This window comes from Vicugna pacos, chromosome 13, assembly GCF_048564905.1.
Source record: "Vicugna pacos chromosome 13, VicPac4, whole genome shotgun sequence".
Classification (NCBI taxonomy): Eukaryota; Metazoa; Chordata; class Mammalia; order Artiodactyla; family Camelidae; genus Vicugna; species Vicugna pacos.
The window spans coordinates 54,482,086-54,508,535 of record NC_132999.1 but is presented as its reverse complement, the minus strand read 5'-3'; the positions used below and the strand labels follow the sequence as shown (position 1 = coordinate 54,508,535).

Sequence of the window (26,450 nt, the reverse complement as noted above, 5' to 3'; positions counted from 1 at the left end):
AAAGGCTATGTTACTAACCCTCAATCAGAAAAAACACCACCAAGAGTACAAGAGGTATTTTATCAAACATAATCAATACACTTAAGTCCTAAGTAAAAATACCTTTAAACATTAGTTATCCAATATATAAAATGTTTTTGTTCAAATGATCCGCTTTTCACATCCCTCCTCCCCATTCCTTAACATCCGAAATCCACTTCTTACCAACTCAGGATCTTTACGACTAGCCAGAATGTTGCCCTTCTCACCGGGGGCCTGCTTACTCGGGCTCTTAACTCGAGGTGAGCTTTCCAGCGGAGGGGGTGGGGGAGGAGGCGGAGGTGCCACTTTCTCTTTACTGGGGGAGATGGTCTCTTCAAACCATTGCCCCAGAATAGGCTCACTGTCATCATCTGAACAGGGAAAGAGGAAAGTAACAAAAATTACACGTTTAAAAATTTTTTTTAGTACATCTGCTTTGTAAAGTATCCGAGTCAAAGGAACATCAGGTATCTAGATTATACTAGTAGTTACATGGTTGCATAAACCTGTCAAATGCATATAAATGTATATGTAAAACGGATGTATTTCATTGTATGTAAATTATACTTCAATAAAACTGGTATTTTTTTTAAAAAAGAGCCCAATGAAGGAAGAGAAACCACTGCACAGTATTTTACTGGCAACAAGCCAAACATTTTCAAGAGTAAATTTTTACCTGCCTACCAATTATAAGCCCCAAGGTAAGAACTGTACCTTTTGCAATATCAGACCTTGCTCCCACATACCTGATTATAAAGAATCTGAGATACTTATCTTATTCAATCTCTCAATCTCTCTCCAAATCAAGGCAGGAAGGAATGTTAGTGTCACCACAACAGAACCTGGTGTTTCCTTCTCTACACTTCCCCAAGCCACAAATCTAAGACAACAGCTAAACCTTCGCTGAGAAGTCAGAGCAGCGTTCTCAAAATGGGTCAGCACAAAAAGAAATAGCAACAACTGAGATGTATTTTGATTTGGGAGGGAAAGAAATGAAAAGCAATCTGGGCTTTGCTTCTGGGCAATCTTCAACAGCTCCATTTTCTCTTGACAAACCTGTCACCTTTAAGTGCACATAAAGTCACGATGCATGCTGGGCAGGCAAAAGAACACGGAGACTAGAAAGCTAAAGGAATCTCCTGGGAAACGTCCTGCTACACGCTGCAGCTTGCCCTCTGGGAGAGAGAGGAGAGGCGTCTACCTTGGCTGCTGTCCTCCTCCGTGCTGCTGAAATCATCCTCGTAGTAGGTGTTTGAGTCAGTAGAGGCGCTGGCATCGCTGCTCATGGAACCCTTCCTCTGACGCTGCAGGACACACGCCTGGGAAAACAGCAAGGTTTCTGTAACTGATGATCACAAGAATGGAGCCATCCCATTTACCACATAAAAAGTTTTCTCTGTGTCCTCTTCTTTTTTCTAAATCCAAGAAGTACCTCTCCTAACAGCTCCCTTCAGGACTCTCATAGTTTTATCTTACAAAAGCACTCCAAAACCAGCGTTATGGACAAGAACTGAAAAAGGAATGCTTCCAGTGTCCTCTATGTTTCTGCCGCAGCATGCCAACTGTCACAAATCACCAAGTAGCTGCATGTATCACAATGCTGATAATGAACAACTAATTCAAATGTCTGGAATCATTTCAGAGCTTTTCTCGTCTTCAAATCCTTGACCACAAATATTGAGTTTATAAAGACCACAGTGAACAGTCAGTCTTACTCATTTTGAGAAAGTTATATAAGATCTCCCACATGTATTTACCTATATACACATATATATTTAACTGAACCACTTTGTTGTACACCTGAAACTAGACTTCAATTTTGAAAAAAAGAAAAAAGATCTTCCAAATTATCAATGGCATGACCCCACCCACCTTTCTGTAGGAAGTTGAGAGTAATGTCAACAGCAGGTTCGTCAGTGGGACAGAGTCAATCAGCCGCTGAATCCTCTGTATGGAGGTGCTCTGAGCCATAATGCTCAGGACTGCAGGCGGACCATCTGCCTCCCAACCCTGAAGGTAATGACATCAAAAGAGAATTAATGCTACAACTCAGCAGGAAATAACAACCTGATCTGATGGCTCAAGCTGGCTTTCCCAGAAATGGAGCCAGCAATCAATGTGCTGACTCCCTGAGTACAATCCCTTACCTTGTGCAGAGCCTCCACTTGCAGGTCTTGAAAGAGAGATGTTAACAGCTTGACAGCATGGTTTGCCAGTATTACTGAGAGCACCCCAAATCCCTGATGCCTACACAAAGGAAAAGGAAAACATAAACCTTAAGATAACTCACAAGAAATTACAATCTCGGAAACCATGGATCTTGCCATTTTAGGGTCCTAGACCCTTTTCAGAATCTATGAACCTTTCCAGGGGGTGGGGGGTGGCGATCACAAAAACACACAAAATCTGCATATAATTTCAGAAGCTCACAATCTCCCTGAAGCCCATCTACAGAATGCTTAAGGATTCACAGGCTTCAGGTTAAGAACTCCAGGACTAGAAGGAACTCTTCTAAATCCATGGAATTTGGAATTTAAACTGTCAATTCAAAGCTATTGGTTATGTGAAGAAACCAACAGATGCTTATTGAACTTTTTAAAAGTCATTCTTTTTTAAAATCCCAGTCTATCCATTATACTGTATAGCACAGGGAAATATACACGAAATGTTATGATAACTCACAGAGAAAAAAATGTGACAATGAGTGTGTATATGTCCATGAATGACTGAAAAATTGTGCTGAACACTGGAATTTGACACAACATTGTAAAATGATCATAAATCAATAAAAAATGTTAAAATAAATAAATAAATAAAAGTCATTCTTTTCAGATGAAAAAGGTTAAAAATTAGCAACTTCTACAAAATATCTGGGCACAAACCAAAGAGAATAAAAACAAAGGTTTACACTGAATCTGAGTAAAACTTTCTCTTTCCAAATGACCACATGACAAAGGGTTAGTAAATCTAATATACAATAAGCTCATGTAAATCAGTAAGAAAAAAGGACAAAGACCAAAGAGAAAACTGAGGCAAAGGATACAGACAGTGTGGAAATGACCAGTCACACTAGTAATCAACAAAATACAAACAGCAATACAGAAACATCTTTCTCCTCCAAGATGAGCAAGCATGAAGACTAGTGATACCCACTGTCAAAAAGGCCCTGGGGAAATGGGCACCTGCACACACTACTGGTAGGAATCCACATCAGAGAAGTTCAGCAAAACATTTCAAGTTTTTAAATGTGTGCCCTTTATCCTAACAATTATACTTCTAGAAATTTACCCTAAGGGGATAACTGAACAAGTTCACAAGGACTTATATTTTAGAAGGTTCATCAAAGCAGTTTATCAAAACAAGAAATCTGGAGTAACCTAAATAAGTGTTCAATAAATTAGTTAACTATAGTGTATTTACATGGTGGAATACTGTCAGTCATTAAAAGCATTTTTAACATTAAAAATCAAATCTACTATCGTGCCGCTGTAAAGATGCCTACAATATTTTGTAACAGTGGTCTTATTTTTGTAAACATATTTGTTTAACATATGTGCACAGAAAAATGTCTGGAAGAATGTCTACCAATTTGGGTGGTAGAATTTCAGATGATTTTTTGCCTTTCTTATGGTTTGTAACCTACACAATTGTACATCTATTCCTTTTAAATCTCAAGAAACTACAGCCATTTTTAAAATGTCACTACTACTCCTAAGGACATAGCCTTTGGCATTCTCCCATTTCCCTCTGCAATGCCAAAGTGTGAAGACAGACACTCAAAATTCACAAACCACTGTTCTGTCTGGAACACGCTTATCTCCTTATTTTGCCTACTATCTACTGCCTACCATCCCAACGCCTATTTCAGATTTCGGTTCAGTTAACACTTCCTCAGGGAAGCCTGCCTTGATTACTCTAACTAGATCAAACGCCCCTATTGTAATACTCTCTAGATACAATTTGACATATATTTGCATGAATATCAATGTCTTATGTCTCTGGAATGTATCTATCTTTATTATTCATTAAAGCATTCCAGAACTAATACAGAGTCTGGGACAGAGAAGGTACTGAATAATCTGCTGAATAAGGTGCAGAATTAGACTTCCTCTTTGAACTCCAGACTCACATACCCAACTGCATACTCAACATATACAGATTTGGCAGTCATCTCAAACTCAGCATGGCCCAGATTAAATTCTTTATTTCTTCCCCTTCCTGCCACCCAATCTACTCCTGAACTGCTGTTTCCTATCCCAGTAAATTACACAACCCAGGTGCTCACACCAAAAAATTCTGATGCGTTTTTCACGCTCAACCTCCAGGCCATCAGCAAATCCTGTCAGCTATACCTTCAAAACATATTCTGATTTGACCTCTTCTCCCTGCCTTTACCACCACTAACCCTATTCCAAGTCCCCTTCATCTCCTATTTCTAGTAATGCATTAGCTTCCTAACTGTTCTCTCTCCCTCTTGCCTTACAACCTTGCAGTCCATTCTCCACACAGCAGCTGGGTTCTCACGTCACTAATAAATCAGATCATATCACTCGCCTCTTGAAAACCCTGTAACAGCTACTGATTACAGTTGGCCCTAGGTGATCTGGGCCCTGGCCACCTCTCTGATCTAATTTTTGACCCCTCTCCCTCCTTGATTTCTCTACTCTAGCCACAGTGACCTTGCTGATTCTTAAAAATGCCAATCAAACTTCCACCTCAAAACCTAAACAAATCTACCCCAAATATCTGCACAGCTCACTGTCACTTCATGTGTGTTCTCTGTATCTCGTCTTCAGAGCCCTTTCCTGACCATGCTAACTAAAATAACAGCCCTCGCCACTCTCTAACCTCTTGTTTGGCTTATTTTCCTTCACAACACTCATAAATGATAATCTATTATGAATTTACTAATGTATTTGTTCACTATTGCTCTAGTTAGAAAATAAACTCCATAAAGGTGAGAGGACTGCTTTGATTAGTGCTGTGCCCTCAAGGCCTGCATAAAGCCTAGCAGCACATAGTAGGGACTAAAAAAAGTAAAATAAAATCCAGAAATGACTGGGCCTAGAAAATAAAACTTTAAACAACACAGAAGTCATCTTTCTCACTTCCTTCCTGGCAAGCAAGGCTTTTTGTCCATACTTCATCGAAACAGTAGTGAATGTTTCAGGAAGCAAGCCAGGAGGACCTGTCAGAATCCTCACTTTACAGGTTAAACACCCAAGTGAATAACCAACTCCAAGTCAAATGAGCCTATTTCACAAAATAGAAGCATTTTTTCTGATGTGAACCTCACAGAAGTCCTAAAATACATATTACACAGATATTTTCTTCCTCTCAGAGAGAAGGAAACAAGATCACAGACAATGAGTGATTTACCCCACATCACACAGCTATGATGTAGAGATAGTAAACTATGACCATCATCTTAGTTGTTAAATTCATAGCTAGAGGCAAATTCTTCAACTGACATAGAGATGAAAGGAGCTCCCCATCAATATAAAATGGCAGGAAAACACAACATGAACAGCAATCAAACAGACACATACCCTTTTCCAGGCCCCAGTTTCGGAGAGCCCACTCCCTCTTTTGTACGAGAAAGGATGTCTCTCACTCGAAGTGCGGCCAGCGGATCTTTCTCTTTCCCCTTATCAGCCAAGGCAGTAGGACTGAGGTTCAATATGAGGAAAAGGCTATTTAACAAACACCAGGCACCCAGCAATTGGAAGTTCTGATAGTGCTGTTGAAAAAGGCACAAGAAATAAACATAAACAGATTTTAAAGGCTACACATCTTAGAGACTGATCAGGGGAAGGTATAGCTCAGTGGCAGAATGCATGTCTAGCATGCATGAGGTCCTAGGTTCAATCCCCAGTACCTCCACTAAAAGAAATAACTAATTAAAACTGGGGAGGGGTGTGAGTAGAGCACAGTGGTACAACACATGCCTAGCATGCATGAGGTCCTAGGTTCAATCCACAGTACATTCATTTAAAAACAAACAAAGGGAGACTATATGTATGTGAGACGGGAACACAGCAGAGATCAGCTTCTTACCTCACCACCAGCCCGGCGGGAACTGCTAATTGCTTGTCCAATCATGTCATAGATTTCAAGCTGTCCAATATCAAACACACACAAAAATCTGAGCAATCTGATATAGTTCATTACAAATGCTAAATCCTATCCAAATCAATTTAACCTGAAGAGTTAAGTATCCTCGAAGCCACTTCCAATGATACGACTTCCCTTCATCTTCACATGACGCGCTCTCTCCATTCAGCTCACATGCCACCTTGTCAGAGGTGCTCCCCACCCAGTCTAAAGCAGCACACCTAGGACCACATCAGAGCCCTTCCTATCACATCCGTTCATTCTACCCACTTACACCAACTGAAACTATCGTATGCCTCCATTAAAAGTACACTGACACAAAGTAAGCCCTCAAATGTATTTGTTGATTTAATGATTCATTTTTCACAAAGTCTATTGCCACCACAAAACTGTAGTGCTTTCTGCAGCCAACCAATCTGCCAAAAAACAAACTAAATGCCTACCTCTGAGACCTACTGCCCAAGGGCATGGGGTTTGTGGAACACTCCACGTCCTTCCCTCTAACAAGGAAGAAAATGGAACTGGCCACATTCCCTCAACCGAATAACCAAGGCTCCTGCATCCCCAGAGCCGTAGCTTACACATTTCTGGACAATCGTAGCGGCATCACTCTCATAGTCTTCTTCTTTGGAGCTCGTGGACCCTGTCCGCACTTGCTGGGCACTACCCACATGAAGGATGGCCATGCAAGTTGCCACACTCACACCTGAAAAAAAAAAAGATGCACACATTCCAAGAAGCTGGAACACAAAAACACAACCCACCCATAAGCAATTTGAGGATCTGATTACTGAAAGTAAACTCCATAAGGGCAAGACAAAATATAGTGTTACCATATGATCCAGCAATCACACTCCTAGGTATTTACCCAAATGAGCTGAAAACTTCCATCCACACAAAAATCTGCACACAAGTATTGTAGCTTTATTCGTAATTGCCAACAAATGGAAGCAATCAAGATGTCCTTTGATAGGTGAATCAGTAAACAAATTGTAGTATATCCATACAAGGACTATCATTCAACAATAAAGAGATGAGCTACTATGCCACAAAAGGACACAGAGGAACCTTAAATGTATACAGTTGGCCCTGCACATCTGCATGCTCCACATCTGGAGATTCGATCCAATTGGTGAAATCTGTGGATGCAGAACCTGCAGATGCTGAGGGCCGACTGTACTACACCATTTTACATAAGGGACTTGAGCATTCACGGATTTTGATACCTGCAAGGCATCCTGAAACCCTGTCTCCAAGCAAAAGAAGCCAGTCTGAAAAGGCTACAAACTTTATAGTTGATTCTAACTAGTCACATTCTGGGAAAGGTAACTACGGACACAGTAAAAGATCAGTGGTTTTCAGGGGTTAGGGTTGGGGGTAGGAGAGAGGGATTACTATGTGGAACACTGGGGATTTGGGGGGCAGTGAAAATATTGTGTCTGACACAGTGATGATGGTTACGTGATATCGTGCGTTTGTCAAAACCCACAGAGCTGTACAACACAAATAAGGAGCCCTAATGTAAACTATGGACATCAGTTAGTAATAATGCTATCAATATCGGTTCATCAATTACAACAAATGTGTCATATTAACGCAATATGTTAATAAGGGAAACTATGTGCGGGGAAGAGAATATACGGGAACTCTGTACCATCTGCTTAATTTTCCTGTAAACCTGAAACTTCTTTAAAAATGGAATCTATTAATTTTAAAATATGTACTAAGATTTTTAAGATGATGGGAAAAAAAATCCCACAATTAGGATTTCTCAGCGACATCAAAGCTAAATCCCTTTCTTTAAATCAAATCCCACAAATGATCAGATTTTAACAACAAACCAAGCATGGGCTCTTTGAACAACTAAGAATTTTTAAGGAATCTTTAATCCTTGTCAATTGTGTACACTGAGAGCCTTGTGATATTCAAGAAATTCTGTGAAAATTGAAATTAATAAATCCCAAATCTAAAACTTCAAAAATCAAAGACAGAGAGCCAGGAAATAAACGTGAGAAATGGGCTTGGAGAGCACGCACTGCCACACGTGTCCTGGGCTCTCCGTTTCCACTGTAGCCGCTCTAGCTCTGGCCCCTCACATGTCTTGCCTGAGTGGCTGTAAACTTCTCCTAACAGGTCGTCCAGCCTCCCAAATTTCCCCACACCAATACCCTGCGTATTACAGCTTGAATGTGCTTCCTAAAGTATCTCTCAGATCATATCACACTTCAGAGTCTTTAATGGTCTCTATGGCTACAGGATATGGTCCAAATGACTTAGACTGCCAAACCCTGTGCAGCTGGGTCCTCCTTTCTTTCCAGGTATACAACACCCACTAACCTCTCTCTCTCTCTCTCTCTCCCTCTCTCTCTCTCACACACACACAGTATGTTCCCCCAAACTCTAGCATTCTTTAATTCTAGAGTTTTTTCGGTCCTGCTTTTGCCTCTGCCTAGGGATAGCCAAGCTGAAATGCTATCTACCCTCCAAGACACATCAACAGAACTCCTTAGTGGCTACTGCCTTCTCTGATTGAAAGTGTCTTTATCTTTATATTCCTATTTGCACAGAGATGTTTAAAATAAAGCTATTCAAAGAAATGATTAACTTCATCAATTTCTTTGTGCTCCAAAGTTCCAGTTTCCAAGACTGTTCAAATCCCTACTCACAAAACCCAGTAAACAGCGGAAATAGTTATACCTCCCAAGACATACCAGGACTATAGCATTTAAAACTAAGGATCAGTAATTGGGTTAAAAAGTCATTGTAACAAGAACTTAAAAGAGAGTAAACACCAGCTGTCAGGCCCCTCTTCCATGGCAGCATAATTAACAGGAAGAGAGGGGATTTTGTGGGAGCAGGAAGAAAAGACTTTGCATTTATCAATATAAACAGATACCACCTGTTCCATGAAGCCCTCCTCAAACCTACTCCCACAGCAAGACTCATCCTCTCCCTTCTTTGTGTACCCATCATATTCTACACTTCTCTTACTGCCTTATCACCTTCTGTCTTACATTATACAATATAGTCCTCTCGTTCTAGAATGCTCAGATACAGGCTCCTTGAGGGCAGGGATTACATACTGCTTATCTCAATATCCCAAGAGCACTTGGCATTTTGCTTTTTACACAGTAGACACTACGTGCGCATACTATGAAACTCAAATATGCACATATGCCAGCAGTTGAACAATAAGGCAATTTACAAGATTCCTACTGAGACCTCATTTCACCTCTATGAGATATAAGATGATCCTTGGGGGAAGGGACTAAGTAAAGGGGGAGAGAGTACTCAGAAGGACCTCATGGTTTCTGGAAAGTATAATCCTGCTTGACTGAGAAAGTGAGGTCAGATGTGAATAATTTCGCACCTGCATACAAACAGCTTAGGCTGAGGACTGTCACATCCTGCAGACGAGAAGGATTGAGAGGTTCCAACACAGGTAGAGAAAGGGTATCCAATGCCATGGTTACATCGATCACCAGTGAATGAAAACTGGAACACAACAGAAGAGAAGATTAACAAAAGTGTCTCTCTGAATGACTTGCTTCTATAATCTAACAGCTAAAGAAAGTCAGCATCCCAGAGAAATGAACTAGCTTCTCTCTTTTTGAGAGCAGCATCAAAACATAAATCATATGCAACCTGGAGCACCTTACCCATTACGAACAGCAGTGGCATCTGCTACTGTTGCAGGCATGATGAAGAAGGAATTGGCTAACACTGCATCTTGAAACCGATTGATGTAGCGGAGGAAGTACGGCAGGTTCAAACACACGCGCAGTAGCTTCTCGGAGCCACCTGAATTAATGAAAAGGCTCAACCTTACAAACAGGTTTCTGTCTGCTGCTTGATTCTTTTCCACTCAAGGGGTTTTTCAAAGCAGAGAAATCAGCCTTCTGACAACAATTAAGAGTCTCACCAAGCTCCTGAAGACTAGCCACATTCTGAGCTATGAACACATTCTTCGTTTTGATAGCAGAGGCCTGATCTGTGGATGACTGCTCATCACTTTCTCCTTCCGCCTGAAGAGAAACAAAGGATGTGAAAGGCCAACCAAGATACTATCATCTCTTGAATGATGCCCTCAAGCTCAGAACCAAACCAACGGTCCAAACTCAGCAGCAGCTCCATGGATACTCTTCAGACTCCCCAGTTAATGAGGGTTGAATTCCTCCCTAATGTTGGGGAGGACAAGTTATTTTCCCAAGAGGAGGGGGAAATACTGTTTTAAAATATATATATTCTGTAACTAGTATAGAGTGATGTCTTTAACAGGCAAGAGCACATGCTCTGTATATCTGCCTATTTGCAATTGAGAAATGATAGAAGAATGATCATCAAAATATTAATGACTAGACAGAAGACACTGGGTGAGTGTTACAGACTTTGGGTTTGTATTCAACTTTTTTCTTACCACAGGCATGTTTATCATTTTATATTTTAAATATAAAATGTTAGCTGTTTTTCCCTAGTATCATCATCTTAAACTCCACAGGATGAGGCCATTTGGCTGAAGTAACTCACTGGAGCCTGTGGACCTACGGGCGATGATGCTACAGTCCTAGGGTTGAAAACTGATGTCAGCTGGTTCACAAAATTCATCTGGACCTCCTTCTGCCTCAGCTCTGGGCTTACTGGTGAGGCCAGCTCTTTCTGATCTTCCACTACAAAAAACAAAAGCAAGAGAAGAGATGAGGGGAGTGCCCCTACACGGCAAAAAAGGAAAAAGCTGGCCAGGGAAGTGGGCACTCTCACCATCTGAGAGAGTCTTCACCGTCTGTGGCAGCTTGGCCGATTTCATCATTGCTGTAAACGTGATAATTTCAGTTCTGTCTAGCCGGCTACAGCCAGTGCAAAGGCCCTTGATGAGGAGAATCAAGTGTTTCTGAAAAGAAAACAAATTCAAATAAGTCTTTTAGAAGAGCCTACTCTTCTGATACTAAGGAACTGCAAATCAGGAAAAAACACTAAAGCAGAGACCACAAGCTGTTGGTCCTCAGACCATACTGCTTACAGATTTGTCCTAACGGTCTCACTGTGTTCTTTTTGTTGCTGTTGTCTTAATCTGAAGTTATGGCCAACTTTTTAAAACACAGAAGGTTTAACACACAAATCCAGACTTCCTGTCTCTCTCAGTAATTCACAAGGTAGACTCACTTCGAGTTTCCTGCGTGGCAACAATCAGCTAGACCCAAGTAGTGACTGGCCCCTTTACAGCTAAGTCATGCACCCTCCTCAGCTACCATTGACTCATTTTATGTTACTTGCCTGGCCCCCACAGGCGTATAACTGCAATCCTTGAAAAGGCCTCTGCAGCCCTCTATACTAGAGGTTGGCAAACCATCACCCCAGTTCAGCCCACTGCCTGGTTTTGTAAACGAAGTTGACTAGACCACAGCTATGCTCTTCCATTTATGTATTGTCTGCAGCTGCTTTCACACTACAAAGCAGAGACTAGCTGCAACAGGGGCCGGATGGTCAGCAAATCATTTACTATCCGGCCTATTACAGAAAAAGTTTACCAACCCCTGCCCTATGGCATCCCTTCTCCATCATTCCACTAGCCAGTCACAAGGCCGACCTTAAAGTAAGGGCCAGAAAGGGGCCCATCACACTTACCTGGGACACAGCACAAGCCTCATCTGGATTCTCCAGACGTAAGAGAGAAAACTCAATCAGGACTTTACAGGCTGCTGCCACCGACTGAAGTTGGTTCCGGGGAACTGAGAAAGTAATAAGCTTTACTTAACCCCACACTGCTAAACTCACTTCAGCCTCACAGTCCACAAGTCAAAAAAAACCGAGTACTGAGCCCCGTAAGTCCAACATTCCCAATATCATTCAATGATAATAATTATCCAGAACCAACAACCCAACAGGCAACTAAAGGCATCTTGGCATTGATAGCCATCAATTGCTCACAGATCAACTTAAAGATAATTATAATACGAAGTACATCACAGTAAGTACCAAGCACTTCAAATATATTAACCCCCTTAACCCTTAAATCAATTCTATGAGATAAGTATTACTGTTACCCATTCCTCTCCCTTTTTTTAAAGGATAAGGAAATTAAACCGCAGAGGGGTTTAAATGACTTGCCCAAAGTCACATATCTATAGAGTCAAATCCAGGAAGCCTGACTCTGAAGTTCATGCTCTTCTTAACCACTAGAGTATACAACCTCTCCTTTCCCTTTTTGCAACAGGCTTCCCACTCAAAGTTTCCCCAAGCTAAGTGATTCTACACAAGCAGTCAATGACTATGACAAACAGCACTGGACACTGAAAGATTACTCAGCAACCCTGTAACTTCCTTTCACTTCACTTGCTTAGCAAACAATTCAAGTAAACAAATAATTAGAATTCTTCAGAACTATGAGTTAGGACGTTTTTTAAAAAGTGAAAATGCAAAATTTCAGAAATAGCGGAAAGTAAGGGCTTGGTCACTTTGGGGACAGAAAAGTTTAAAAGATGGGGAACTGAAGTTGAAATTCATTCACATAGCAGAGAACACGAAAGAAAAATTTACTTTCTCACCAAAACCAAATCAAGAATAGAGCCTTGGGTAGCGGCTGCTAACCCCAGGTCAGTATCCACCTAATCTCCCAACTCCCACTCCCTGAAATTAGCACACTAGTAGTCACCTGTGTGAAGGCAATAAAATGCTTTAGATTTAAAAGGCAAGGTTAACTTAATGGGTTATGAAATAGATGTCCAAATCAAACAGTTTTTAAATCCTTTCTGCTTGGCCTAGGTAAAGGAACGTCAAGCGCCTTATCAGATAGACAGTTGTCTCCACTCTTGGATGAACCTGAAATAGACTTCATTAACAACTTGTTCAGACACCCTAACAAGAGGATACACAATCCACCCATTCACAAGCCCTTATAAGCGAGTAACAAGAGAGGAATACTTACTGAGGCTACAAACTGTTGTAATATAGTGCGTGGAAAGTGCAACGAAAGATGAGTAGAATGGCTCGTACTGCTTCTCATGGTGCAGGATTTCTGATTCACTGCAAAGAAAATAATTCAGCCAACATTCACTTAGTGCTTACTATATGCCAGATACCCTACCTCTTAATAGGCATTACCTTACTTAACCCCTGCAGCAATCCTGCTTGGTAGGCACTGCTATCACCCCTAAATTCAAGCTGAGAAAGTGATGCTTAGAGAATGAAAAGTGTCTTGATCAAGGTAACAGGCTTAGGTAAGTGGCAATGGTTAACAAACAAGAGAACCAAACTCACTTAGAATTAATGTCAAGTTAAAAAAACAACAGGATACCATTCTGTCCTATATTACAGATTGGCAAAGACCAAAAGCTAATTATGCCACATGCTGGCCAAAAGCAGGTAGAGCAGAGCATTCAAAACACTGTTAGCGGAACACAGACTATAGCAACCCATTCTGAAAACCAAAGAAGGCCAGTTCATAATGCAACAACATTAGAAAAATCAACAACTCAAGGGAAGAGATCATCTGATGGGTCTAGAACCCAAAATTTAGATACCAGAGTTTCCATTTCTTTCCCAACTCCCACAGGATACAACTAGACCATAGCAAAATGATTTTTAACCACATCCCTTATCCTTAGCTAAGGAAATGCCCTCTTCAGTGAAAATCTGGAGCCCAACTAGGTTTAAAAGCTGGATATGTTTATATTATTCTATTAAGTCAGATGCTAGTCAGCAATCCAAGAAACAAGAAGGCAAAGAAAACACTAAAATGTACCTTATTAAATGGAAAGAGGAGAGCAATGTAGCTAAATAGTTTCCTCAGTAAGTTACTTCTCCACCAAGAACTATCACCCAAGGAAGAGAAATGTAAACAGTCAGGACTCTGTCCACTTGCCAAATCAACACAGGAGCCAAAAAACACAAGTTCAACATTTGGAAGGTGCCAATGTTAAGTGCTGAATCACCTCAAACAGCAGCACTTAGAAGCCTGGCATTGCCAACTCTTTGCTATTTGGGGATTTATCAAGGATAAACAGGTATTTATCAAAGATCAGTTCCTTATCTTGGAATAACTCCCTCACCAAGAAAAAAAATATTTAGGCAGCACCTTCGTATTTATTTATTTATGTGCAAGGACATTCCTGCCCACCAATCATCATTTCTCCCTATTTGTCAAATGGACAAGAAGAAGGAAATAAAAACCCTTACAGAGCAAGCAGCACCCAAAGTTTCCGGGGGCCATCACATTGCTAAGGGTCACATCCATTCAGCAGAGAACTCCCTGCCCCAACGCTTCTATGTCGTATGCATGGTTGTTCCTTCATTCCCACCCTTACACTTTAGTAATCATTGCTCTAAAGTTTCCCTACTCTGTAATTTGATAGATTTTTACTACGTATTCACCTTCTCTGCTTTACTTCAAAACTTTAGAGCTGCTTACTCCCATGTTTTTCAGCTGAACAGGTTTACCAAAACTAAGAGAAAAACTGCCCATCCAAAGGATGAACTTATTCCCATCCAGATAACGAAATATTTGTAAAATATAGGACTAAACTCATTTAATTGCCTGGTTCAATGTTGCCACATTGTGATTTAACAAACCCTACTTCCTATCCTAGAAATACACAACCACCTTATTCCAATCAAGAAACAAGGAGAATGCCTTTTGGGGAAAGATAGAGATTGGTAATAGAAAAAAATGGAGCAGTCTTGAGCTCCACTTACCATCTGCTTAGGGCAACGAAGGATAAACCTGGGGAAATTAGTTTTAAAAAGATGTGTAGGACAGAGTAGACAGGTGGACATGTGGCTCGAAGGACAATGTCCTATCTCTTGATTCTAAAGAAACAAGTGTGTGTGTGAGTAACCTGATGAAGGTGTGCTACCTTGCTTCCTTACACCACCCTCGTTCCCCAAGAACATGACAGACACCAAGACACCAGAGGATGCAAAGAAATGGAACAAGGGAACAAAGGGCAAGATGTTAGGTAAAAAGAGGAAGAATGAAGAAGCTGACAGCAAATACAACACAGAGGAAGAAAAATAAGGAGACTTACAGGAAAAAAAAAAATCTCACCCCTGGGCAGTCAAGCTATTTTCCTCAAATAACTGCTTATCCTAACAAACTCTGCAACAAAAGGATCACAGAGCCTGAAACACTGCTGAAAAGACAAGGAATCTGAAGCGTTCATAGTCCGTACAAAATAAACGCAAGGCAGAGCAGAAAGGGAAACAACAGCTAAGCAGCCAGGTCAGAGAAATCCAATTTGACATGTAACTGAAAAAGAACTGGCAAGGGTCTAGAAATATCTAGGCTTTTTAGGAAGAGGCAGAAATCTGAGAAGGCAAAATAAAAGACGAAGGATTCACTTCCCTTCTCCCTCTTAGATAACATACTACTCGTATCTTTTCTGTAAACTGTGGAAACTCCACAAAGCCCTTTCTCCTTATCAGAATCATGAACTCCCGAGTACAGAATCCATCATGCTTACTTGTTTCAAGACACTTGAAATCATGAAACCTGTAAGCATAATGAATACATTATATTCATTTGAAAAATATATACTTATTGAACATCTGCTGTGTCACAGGGTATTTAATACACGTTAACCAAAGAACTGAGAGTTTTCACATACATCCCTCACAGTCTTGACAAACCTGTGTGGAATGTGACACTAAGACATGGAAACATTACCTAATCTCACAACTACACTCATCATTTGGTGGCTGTTTTTTTTTTTTCCCCTGTAGCTCAATCACAGACTTAACGTCTTACAGCAAGAAAACTCAACCAATCATGGCATTGGTACATCCCTCTTTCCCCTTTCAAGGTTTTTAGGAAATGACTCGATTTTTAATGGGGAAGTTGCAACAGCTTCTGTCTTTCCAAGCAGGTCTCTCAGGCCTAATTTTATCAAACAGCTGGGAGGCAGAGACTCAAGGAGGCTTATCATTAAGAAAGCCAGGACAGACTGGGAAGGACTGGCTTGGGAAAAGCACTTTTTTTTTTTAATCTACAAAGACTCAGTCAAATTGTTCAGTGACAACCACATTCATCAACGTATCTTGCACAGTTTAAAAAGGAATTCTATATTGGATGGTATATAAGGCTACATTCCACAATTATACTAACTAAGCTCACATATGGCATGTGCTCCATTAAGCTAATTCAAGCTTCATTTCTGGTCTAGAAAAATAATGGTGTTTAAAAGATTTCCAGTCTTTACTACTAAAAGACATGCTAGCAACAGGTAGTAGAAATGAAGTTACCTTTAAGTAAACTCAGGTATCTTCTTCTCTTAAAAATCTAATGACACTTTTGAGAGTACGCTTCCCAGTTTACCCATGTTAATCTATCCCTCCTTTGTTTCAATTTGGTTATAAAGTCAAACTTAACAAACAGGGTCTGGATTTAGGAATTATCTATCTTTTATTCAAACCCAAAGGTCAATTTCAAGTGTAAAAGTATGAAAAAACAGACAGAAAGTAGACTAGAATGGTGGAGTACTGAGAGAGGAGGGCATGTGGCATAGTCTCCTAAAGTCAAAAAGGGAGGAATTCAATGGACGAGCAGGCCACTGGATAGGGAGTAAGAGTTGGCATGATGAAGCCAGGGCATGAAAAAGGGAAGCAGAGGGTAGCAGACTGCAACAGAAAAATAGGTCCCTGGAGGCAAGGAAGAAAAACCTGGGAAGCATAACAACAGAAAGAAACACAGGAACCACAGGAGATGGGAGCAGCCATCACAGAGTTAAAGTAACAGCCTAGGCAGCTAAACCTTTATTAACTACAAAACGAAGTGAACTATAGCATCTGCTCAGTGCTGGCTCTAACCTGGTCCTGTACTCAGTGGCCATAACTTAATGTTCAAGAAATAATTCCACAATTCTGCCACCCTTATTTCATTTTTTTTTTTGAAAGGCAAATAAAATTTCTGAGAAACAGAATACTGGTAGTAGGGTATGCATTTCTGCACTCCAAACCAGGGGCTGGCAAACTACAGACTGCAGGTCAAATCTAGCCAGTCATCTATCTTCGTACAGCCCATATTTAAGGATGGTTGTTACATTTGTTTTTATGGCTAAAAAAAAAAGAAAAAGAAGTATATTTTGTAACATGTAAACTCACATTTCAGTGCCCGTAAAAAGGATTCTGGAACACAACCACGCCCATTCATTTAGTAGCGTATGTGGCTGCTTCCCCCTACAAGGGCTGAGCTGATGCATGCACACGACCCTGTACAGCCCGCAAATACTTACTCTCTGACCCTTTACAGAAGAAGTGTTCCAACTTCTGCTCTACACCAAACTGAACACTTGACATGTTTAGCTGTTTTAACTGTAAAAATCTTGCAAGCCAGGTATTTCTTCTCGAAATGTCTTCTGGAAATTACAGAACCATGTCACAGCAAACCATAAACAGTCCCATGAGTAAGAGTGTGATGATATGTTATTGAGGGAGGGAGAGAGGAGGGAAGAGAAAGAGAGGAAGGGAATATGGTTTCTGGGGGAAAGTGACCTCTCAGACAGTAAGTGCAACCTTAATAAGATCATACTGCTATCAGAGAGCCTGAAGAGGACATGTAACAGGATTCCAAAGCTGACTAAGCCGCAAAAACCGCAACACAGACTTCAAGGATCTTGCCTTCCAATAAAAGTGCACTGGATGGATCTAGAGATGATCATACTAAGTGAAGCAAGTCAGACAAAGACAAAGACAAACATTATACAATATAACTTACATGCAGAACCTTAAAAAAAAAGATAAAAATACACTTATTTACGAATCAGTGAGAAACAGACTCACTGACACAGAAAACAAATTTATGGTTACCAAAGGGGAAAGAGGGGGAGAGATAAATTAGGAGTTTAGGATTAAAAGATACACACTACTACATATAAAACTGATAAACAACAAGGACCTACTGTATAGCACAGGGACCTACATTCAGTATCTTAAAATATCCTATAATGGAAAAAAAAACTGAATATATATGTAACTGAATCACCTGAAACTGACACAACATTGTAAATCAACTATACTTCAATTTTATAACATTTTTTAAGTTAAAAAGAAAAAGAAAAAGAAAAAGTATGTTACTAAACAGCCATCAGTTTGTACTTCTTTTCTAAACCATGAAATGAGTTCTTACTAGTGTCTACAAGCAAAGGCAACCCTTGATTATCTTAGCTATACAGGGTGTAAGAGAGGCCCCTATCACTTACTGGCAAAATTTAAACATACTTTGATGTACTTGGTTTTGGCTCTTTCCACAGGTTGGAGGGAGTTGGTTAAGTATTATAGTTTAAAAGGTATGGGCCAGTGGGGAGGGTTAGCTTAGTGGTAGAACACATACTTAACATGCACGAGGTCCTGGGTTCAATCCCCAGTATCTCCATTAAAATAAAATAAATAAATAAGTTTAAAAAAATTTTTTTAATTAAAAGGCACAGGCCCATAATGTCAGATGTTTGGGACAGTGTTAACAAATGACTTTATAACCTGCACAGCTCATGTCCATGGAAATATAAAAGCAAACGTTCTAAAAAGAGTGGAATGCGATCCAATGTAAGTAGTGTGATGAGTGTATTTCAGGAAAAGTGCCACTAATCCAAATGTTTAAAACAGTTAAAAGAGGCTACATAATTTGAGAGCAGTATCTTTGATATTTGTTTACACCTTCAGAAAATTCTTGGCTAAAAGATTAGATAGAAAAATCCATCTGTAAAGTTAACTGTGAAGTTACCAAACCCAACAATTATTTTATTATAATTATTTTTTAAAACCACATCCAAAGCATCACAAACCTAACAATAAACACCATAATAAACAAACTTTTCAAACTACGGGTCTCCCTTGAGTAATAAACAACAATTTCTAACCTTCTGGATAACATGAAGATGCACTCTTGTTGGCATGAAGCTAAAATAACCCAGTTAGCAATTTCAGAAAGTTGCTGAAGTAAGGTTTGGCTAGAAAAATGAAAGTGAGATCGAAGGCATGTCTACCACTAAAGACTGCTCTGCACAAGGTAAGACAGGAAAAGGCAGGAGCTCTGGTATCATGGCCTCTAAGAACACAATTCTCACAATCTAAGAATCTCTGTATAAAAAGATAAAAACCATGTAGCAACAAAAAAATAAACAGTCTCGTTGATAAGAGTCTGAAGATACTTTATTGAGAGGGAGACAGCGCAAGTACACTGTTTCAGTGGGTAAATGATCTCCCAGACTAACACACTGAAATGTTTTTAATCTAAGACCGTTACAGTAGCACTATACCATACGTGCAACCTGAAAAAGTCATCAATGGTAACCAGTGACTTCAGTCACAGACTAGAACGTGCCCCCAGTGATTACAGCACGGCGGAGACCGCTATTAAATTATGTGGTAGAATTTAAACCCCATGCTCCGCTCTGGCCCAGGCTAGAGGGATAAGTGCGGGCGAGAAATGCAAACTCATCGGTGCTTTGACCTTAACACAGGGGCAGCCCCAGCGACATTCCTCTAAGAGCGCGATGCACCTCAAAATCATTCCCAAACCGGCCCAGCCACGCCCTCCCGCGAGGGCGTCCTCAAAAGTTTTGCTCGGGAGGGAAATTGAGGCACAGGAGATTTACCCAGGTTGGCGGAAGGAACGCTAGACAAGCCTTCGTCTCCCAGGGCCGGGGAGCCCCGAAGCAGTGGCTGGGACCAGGGTTCCAGAGCGGCAGAAAGCAGCCTGAAAGCGGGTCCAGACCCTCTGGCACGACCTCCCCTCCCCCTCCCGGCGCCCGCCCGGCCGGGGCCGCCGCCCGGTACCTCTCGATGACTGAGGCCACCAGCTGCGGCAACTCCTTCATCTCGAAGGCGGAATAGGACGCGGACAGCAGGGGCCTCACAGCCACCTCCCATCCCGGGGTCGTGTCTGCCCCCGTTGCCGGGGCCCCCGGCGCCGGCGCCGCAGCCGCCGCCTCTTCGCCGCCGCTCGTCGCCATCTTCCGTCGTAGTACTGCGGCTCCCTCCGGGGGTTTGCCACCGGCCCAGCACCGCCTCCCGGGAGGGGGCGGAAGTGACGCAATCTTCGCGTCAGACTGCGCGACGCGGTCGCCAGCCAAAACACGCGACGCGACAGGACGGCCTCCCTCTGCTCTCGCAGCGGGAGCGTGGCGCGGCGTTGGGGGCGGATCCAAGGGGCTGCGCCTGCGCGGGACGCAGCGCTTCGGGTGAGGGCGGCAACGTTAAGTTCCGCGCCTGCGCGCTGGAAGTCGTTCCTGAAGTTGGGAGTTCTAGGGCTTCCACGCACCGGAGAAAGGTGAGTTGGGAACTTAGTTTTCAGTTGACAAGACCAAGGCAGCGAAGTAGATCATGCATCGGTGAATACCATAGTCCCGGCCTGTCGACAGCTAAGGATGAGAAGAGGAGGTCGAAACCTAATCATTCTCACCCGCTTCTTCGCCTCTCTGATGCGTCGCCAACCATAGTTAATACTAAAGCTCTTCAGTTTACAAAGCTCTTTCTGCTTCTCACACCACCTCTCGCTGTTACTGTAATCACTGGTCCTTACTTTCTTCACACTCAAATCCCTTTTATGTTTTGGTTACCCTCATTAGTAATGTTACCAGCTCGCGTTTGCATCGCTCTTTGCGATTTGCTGTGTAAAGTTCCATTTCCCCCGCTCTTCTACTAACAAAGAATGTAACTTTTTATCTACAGGGTATAATGTCTAGATTTTTAACGACAAAATGATCTGGGTTTTAGATCTAAGCGAGAAAAGCACTTTGACTCTGGGAAAGGTATGCTTGCCTTGAGGGCCTTCTTGTGTTTGAGGGCTTGATGAACAACGTCAAGCTTGAGGCCCTGAGATTCTCCCCCCAAGGTTTGGAGGAGCGCCTTTTGTTCCCGGTATAATGCTGATAAATAAATTGGTACCTGGTGATCAATCTGGACTTTTAGTAAGAAGAGACCTACTTTACATTAGAAATAAAATGCACCCAAGTCAAGGCCAATCTTGAGGAAAACGTGGCTTAATTAATAACCGTGGGGATTTTCCTTTAATGTCTTCCGTATATGAGGGTCAGTAATAATTAACAACAGATTTCTTAAACGTAAAAATAAGAAAAATGAAAGGCATAAAAAAATAACCTTTCTGGAACACAGTAAATATGGTACCACTGCAAGACAGAGAACAGAGCCCTAAGGAGAGGCTGGAGACCAGGCATTTTTGTAGTGGCTCTTGGGACATTAATTTTATTTTACCCAAAGGACAAAATTATTCTGCAAAGGTTCTCTTGGAGAGGTTTCAGGAAATAATAAAAGAGTAAATGATCCTACTCCCTTCCTCCTCCTGCTGCAGCTGGAAGAGAATAAAAAGGCAAATACAGACTATCACAGGGACATTTGCACCTGCTCCTGAACATATTTTTTAAAATACTTTTACTATTTCTGGTTTGTGGATTTGGAGAAAGCACTGTAGGTAAAGATCTTTCTTTATAAATACCACATTAATTTCAGTATTGGAAATTTGTTCTTGTGTTGCTGTAAAAATTTGGAATGGCATGTATATTCTAAATTTAGATAACAAAAGAAAGGAACAGGATAAATAGTATACAAAAAGACTTCCAGATAAAACGTCAGCTTCTAGTACTTTGGTCCAGAAAATAAGATAGAAACTAAAGAATAATCCCTTCTAATCCCAAGTGGCTGGGCAAGGCACTAAATAAATTATGAAAGAGATAAAAGAGAAATACATAGTCATGTCACAGGAAATGCAATGAAAGGAAAAAAATTAAGCAGCCATAGGCGAATGGTATAGTTTAAAGATCAATGTGGCTTATAAAATAAACAACAAGGATTTACTGTATAGCACCAGAAACTGTATTCAATCTCTTATAATAAACTATAATGGAAAAGAATTGGAAAAAATATGTAGATCTATACATACATACAACCGAATCACTTTGCTGTACACCTGAAACTAACACAATATTGTAAATCAACAACTTCAATTAAAAACAAGCAAACGGGGGGGGGGGGCGGTATAGCTCAAGTGGTAGAGCACATGCTTAGCATACACAAAGTCCTGGGTTCAATTCCCAGTACCTCCTCTAAAAATAAATAAAATAAGTAAACCTAACTACCTCCCCCGCAAAAAATGTTTAAAAAAATAAATAAATAAAAACAAGCAAACAAACAAAAGCAATGTGGGAATGCAGAGTAGGAGGAGGCATGAGACCTGCTGGGAGCTGGGAGAGTTCTGTATCTTGACACAACTCATGGTTCCATGAATACACACACGGAATTCATTGAGCTATATATGCTTAGGATGTGTCACTTTAGTGGTTATAAATTATCCCTCCAAAAGCAAACAACAAGAAGAGGTGAATGTCACTGCAGAAACAGTACTCAAAAGCAAGAGATACTAGTGTTTTTATTTCAAAAAGATTCCATCTGATAGAGAGTTGCTTGAAATAAATCCTAGGAGATACTGTGTGTTTAGAAACGATTGGATGAATAAACCATCACTATTAGCTCCCAAGGGGGCCAGCAGAAGTCAAGTCAATCTGTTCTTGAGATTTTAAAAGTTGTAAGAACCAGCGGTCAGTGCATATTCTGTGGAAACTTCTAATGCAACACTGAATACTACAAATGGAGAACAGCTCCTTTTTGGTAATTCTCAGTGAACAGTTTTTTTTTTTTGAATACCAAGAATATAAGTGAATAGATAGAAGCCTAATTCAATTTGGTGGTATGATACAGTCATTTGTAATCCAAAAGTATTGACTTTTTTCCCCACAATACTGCATTTTATATAGTCTGAATTTGAAACAAATTCTTCTTATTTTGTTTATAAAAGGACATACAACACCAAAAAGATACCTTTCATTTTTAAAATGGAAATTATGGTACCACAAAGCTCATTTCCTATATTGATCTTACGAGCATTTGTTTTAAGTAGTAAAGTGCAGTTTGTCAGAGCTCGTGCTCCAGGGCACACCAGGAAAAGGTGGATAGGACTCTCTTGGCATTTCAATCAGTATAAGAATTCCTTACTAAGTCTTCAAAGGCACTGTAGAAATGTGAGGCACTAGGGACAAAGGTCCTAAGGCTTCTATGAAGAAGGCATAACCATTCAGGGAACTGTTTGTCAAGTAGCAGCTTCATGCTTAAGATAGTGGGGAATTCAGAAAAGTTTAACAATCCCTAGGAGACACAGAATGACTGAAATAATAAAATACTAGGATACATCATTCAGGAAATTGTGTGGTTAGTTGCCAGGAAACTCAGAGGTCCTGGGTAGCCAAAAGCAACAGGGAAGGCTTTATGGAGTTTAGGTTTCAGACAAGCCAGATACTGAGAAGGGATGAAAGCATTCCAAGTAAAGAACACAGAGAAGGAACAGATTCACGACTTTAAAACAAAACTTTTTAATGAACAGAGATCCGTAAATAAGTCTTGGGGTAAAGATTGTAGTTTATGTAATAAGTTCTTACCAAAGAAAGCAATTTCTAAAGGCAGTGAAATTACAAATCTGAAATTTCTGAGCTGAAAGACACCTTATATACCATGTAATCTGTCCCCTCACACAAATGATGAAACACACTCAGGGGTTAAGTGACCTGCATTAAAGTCTTTAACACATATGTTAGGAATTGAGTATTTTTTTATATCATACTTTGTTCTGGAAAGGATTTAGGGAATCTTTATGAATACATGATGTTTAAAATGCATTAGTTGAAGTAGCAGAATTAAACAGCATGATCCCATTAGTGTGCATGTTCTATTTAAAATCAAGGGAAAAGAGATTTTAAGTGACTTAAGACTGACACAACTATTCCTGATACTGAGACCTGAGGGAAATTTCTCATTGTTCCTCTATATAATATATTTAAAAATGTCCTTAACAACATCTCTAGAATAAATGCGGAACCAAGTTCTAAAATCCATTCCTGAGGATAGGCTATGACAAAATACTGCCTCCCTCCCACCCAGCCCCAAATTCAATCTAGATGCTCAGTTCTCTGCTGGTCTGGCTTAATCTAGGGATTGATAAGAGAGTAGCCTGAAGAAAAGATGGATTACACACACACACACACACACACACACATACACAATGAGGTATCACCTCACACCAGTCAGAATGGCCATCATTCAAAAGTCCACAAATGACAAATGCTGGAGAGGCTGTGGAGAAAAGGGAGCCCTCCTACACTGCTGGTGGGAATGCAGTTTGGTGCAGCCACTCTGGAAAACAGTATGGAGATTCCTCAAAAGACTAGGAATAGACTTACCATATGACTCAGGAATCCCACTTCAAAATGACACCTGCACCCCAATGTTCATAGCAGCACTATTTACAATAGCCAAGACATGGAAACAGCCTAAATGTCCATCAACAGATGACCGGATAAAGAAGATGTGGTATACTATTCAGCCATTAAAACTAACAATGTAATGCCATTTGCAGCAACATGGATTTTCCTGGAGTATGTCATTCTAAGTGAAGTAAGCCAGAAAGAGAAAGAAAAATGCCATATGCGGAATCTAAAAAAAAAAGAAAGAAAGAAACATAAATACAAAACAGAAACAGACTCACAGACACAGAATATAAACTTGTGGTTGCCAGGGGGACAGGGGGTGGGAAGGGATAGCCTGGGATTTCAAAATGTAGAATAGATAAACAAGATTGTACTGTGTAGCACAGGGAAATATATACAGGACCCTGTGGTGGCTCACAGCGAAAGAGAATGTGACAATGAATGTATGTTCATGTATGACTGAAAAATTGCTCTACACTGGAATTTGACACAACATTGTAAAATGACTATAACTCAATAAAAAAAAAAGTTAAAAAATATATATATACACATATGGAGGTGTCCACCACAAATGTCTCAACCAGTCTCCTTCTGAGTTACGTTTATTCTTATAACTGCTGTTTCACCCAGTTAATTTTCATTTTTTTATTGAAGTATAGTCCATTTACAATGTTGTGTCAATTCATTTTATTTTATCGTATATCATTTGCATTTGTGTAAGCTGTCCCAAGAGCTTTTTGCAGTGGTGAGAAACTGACCAATGAAATCAGCATTCAACTTCCTGGAGCACAGCTGTTCTGTGCTGCTAGCTAAGCACGGAGCTCTACAGTTTAACCCTCATTAAAGCTGGGGAGCGCAGCAATATCCTCTCCTTAACATGAGGGAGCCTGACGGGGATTCATGGCTGAACAGAAGGCCGAAGGAATGCCTTCAAGAAGTCTTACATCTGCTTCAGTGCAGACAAAAGGGTGGTCAAGGCCCAGAAGTCTACTCCATAGAGAAAGGCAAAACGATTCAACTTGCAACTTAAAATTGCAGACTCTAAGCAAAATAAGGAATTGGAGGAATGCTAACAAAAATTATTTGGGTTTCAGAAATGTTTAACTCTGTAACTTGTTTTTGTAGTTAAACTGCTGGGTCAGTTGTATATTAGAGCCACCCCTAGTTTATGACAATAAAATTGTATTAACTGCACACTAGCCTGCTCACCTTTCTTTGCTGGGGATGGGGAAAAGGGAGCAGGTATCAACCTCTTCCAAAAATGGTGTTAAATCAGTAAGTTATAATCTTAAGAGGGTAAGTAGAGCATAATATATTACTTTTTAAACCCCCTTCCCCCAAAAATTACCTTTCAAAATTTTAGAAGGGTCTTACTGACCTGAATGTTCTAACTGCAATTCTGTATTTAATTCATGCACGTTCCCCAGTAACTGATTCCGGTCCAGAGTCAAAGGCTAAGGAGAAATTACAACAAAATACACAAACCGTTTTACATTATTCCCAACAGGGAATGAGAATCAATAAATACTGTTTAGTGACAAAACTTTACACCAAAAGATCTCGTATGTTGACCATACTACTTTTTAAAATGATGAAAAAATACTGGAGAATTTGCTTTCTTAAATGAGACATTGCAGGGGGCTCCAAAAAAACCTAATTAAGAAAGATGGAAGGCAGGGGGCCAGATGGCTCTGGGGCTAAGCACAGAAAAAGAGGAAGACAAAACACATCAGAGAATTGGGAAGAAACAGTTTCAAAAGCCATAGGTGGAGGCTGAGCATAGCCGGTCAGAACCCAGTGCTGTTTTAAGATAAAGAAAGGTTGAGAACTAAGAAGGCTTCAATTTGACTGGATCGATAGCATTAGCTATTTTAACCACCTTCTTTGAAAAGAGTAATGATTAAAGCCAAAACAGGGAATTTTGTGAAAGGGCAGATAACTTCCCTCCCATAGCGTGTTCTTTCAGATTCTGGCACAGACGTGGGTAAATGGAAACTAGAATCTAGCAGATTTTTTGGGCTGTGTAAGCAGAGCAGGCAGCAAGGCAACCACTAA

The 26,450-nt window shown here is 40.6% G+C and overlaps 1 protein-coding gene and 1 long non-coding RNA gene across 5 annotated transcripts in view; both read right to left on the bottom strand.

The window, feature by feature from the left end:
• The window catches only part of UBR4 (ubiquitin protein ligase E3 component n-recognin 4), a 122,433-nt gene extending 102,322 nt beyond the window's left edge, over positions 1-20,111 (bottom strand). For all 4 annotated transcript variants that reach the window (XM_072975260.1, XM_072975262.1, XM_072975263.1 and 1 more), the window contains exons 1-15: positions 19,900-20,111; positions 13,058-13,155; positions 11,758-11,861; positions 10,894-11,023; positions 10,663-10,802; positions 10,058-10,160; positions 9,795-9,936; positions 9,506-9,630; positions 6,717-6,841; positions 6,079-6,138; positions 5,571-5,761; positions 2,169-2,268; positions 1,894-2,031; positions 1,223-1,340; positions 205-392 (exon numbers count right to left, since the gene is read on the bottom strand). In XM_072975260.1, the coding sequence (XP_072831361.1) occupies positions 205-392; positions 1,223-1,340; positions 1,894-2,031; positions 2,169-2,268; positions 5,571-5,761; positions 6,079-6,138; positions 6,717-6,841; positions 9,506-9,630; positions 9,795-9,936; positions 10,058-10,160; positions 10,663-10,802; positions 10,894-11,023; positions 11,758-11,861; positions 13,058-13,155; positions 19,900-20,075 (1,938 nt within the window). In that variant the 5' untranslated portion in view covers positions 20,076-20,111. The remainder of the gene's footprint in view (positions 1-204; positions 393-1,222; positions 1,341-1,893; positions 2,032-2,168; positions 2,269-5,570; positions 5,762-6,078; positions 6,139-6,716; positions 6,842-9,505; positions 9,631-9,794; positions 9,937-10,057; positions 10,161-10,662; positions 10,803-10,893; positions 11,024-11,757; positions 11,862-13,057; positions 13,156-19,899) is intronic.
• Positions 20,112-24,341: 4,230 nt separating this feature from the next.
• LOC140700785 (uncharacterized) lies at positions 24,342-26,004 on the bottom strand. The gene is made up of 2 exons (XR_012079469.1): positions 25,774-26,004; positions 24,342-24,621 (listed from the first exon to the last, which is right to left on the bottom strand). It is a non-coding gene; the product is annotated as an uncharacterized lncRNA (long non-coding RNA).
• Positions 26,005-26,450: the final 446 nt, after the last annotated feature.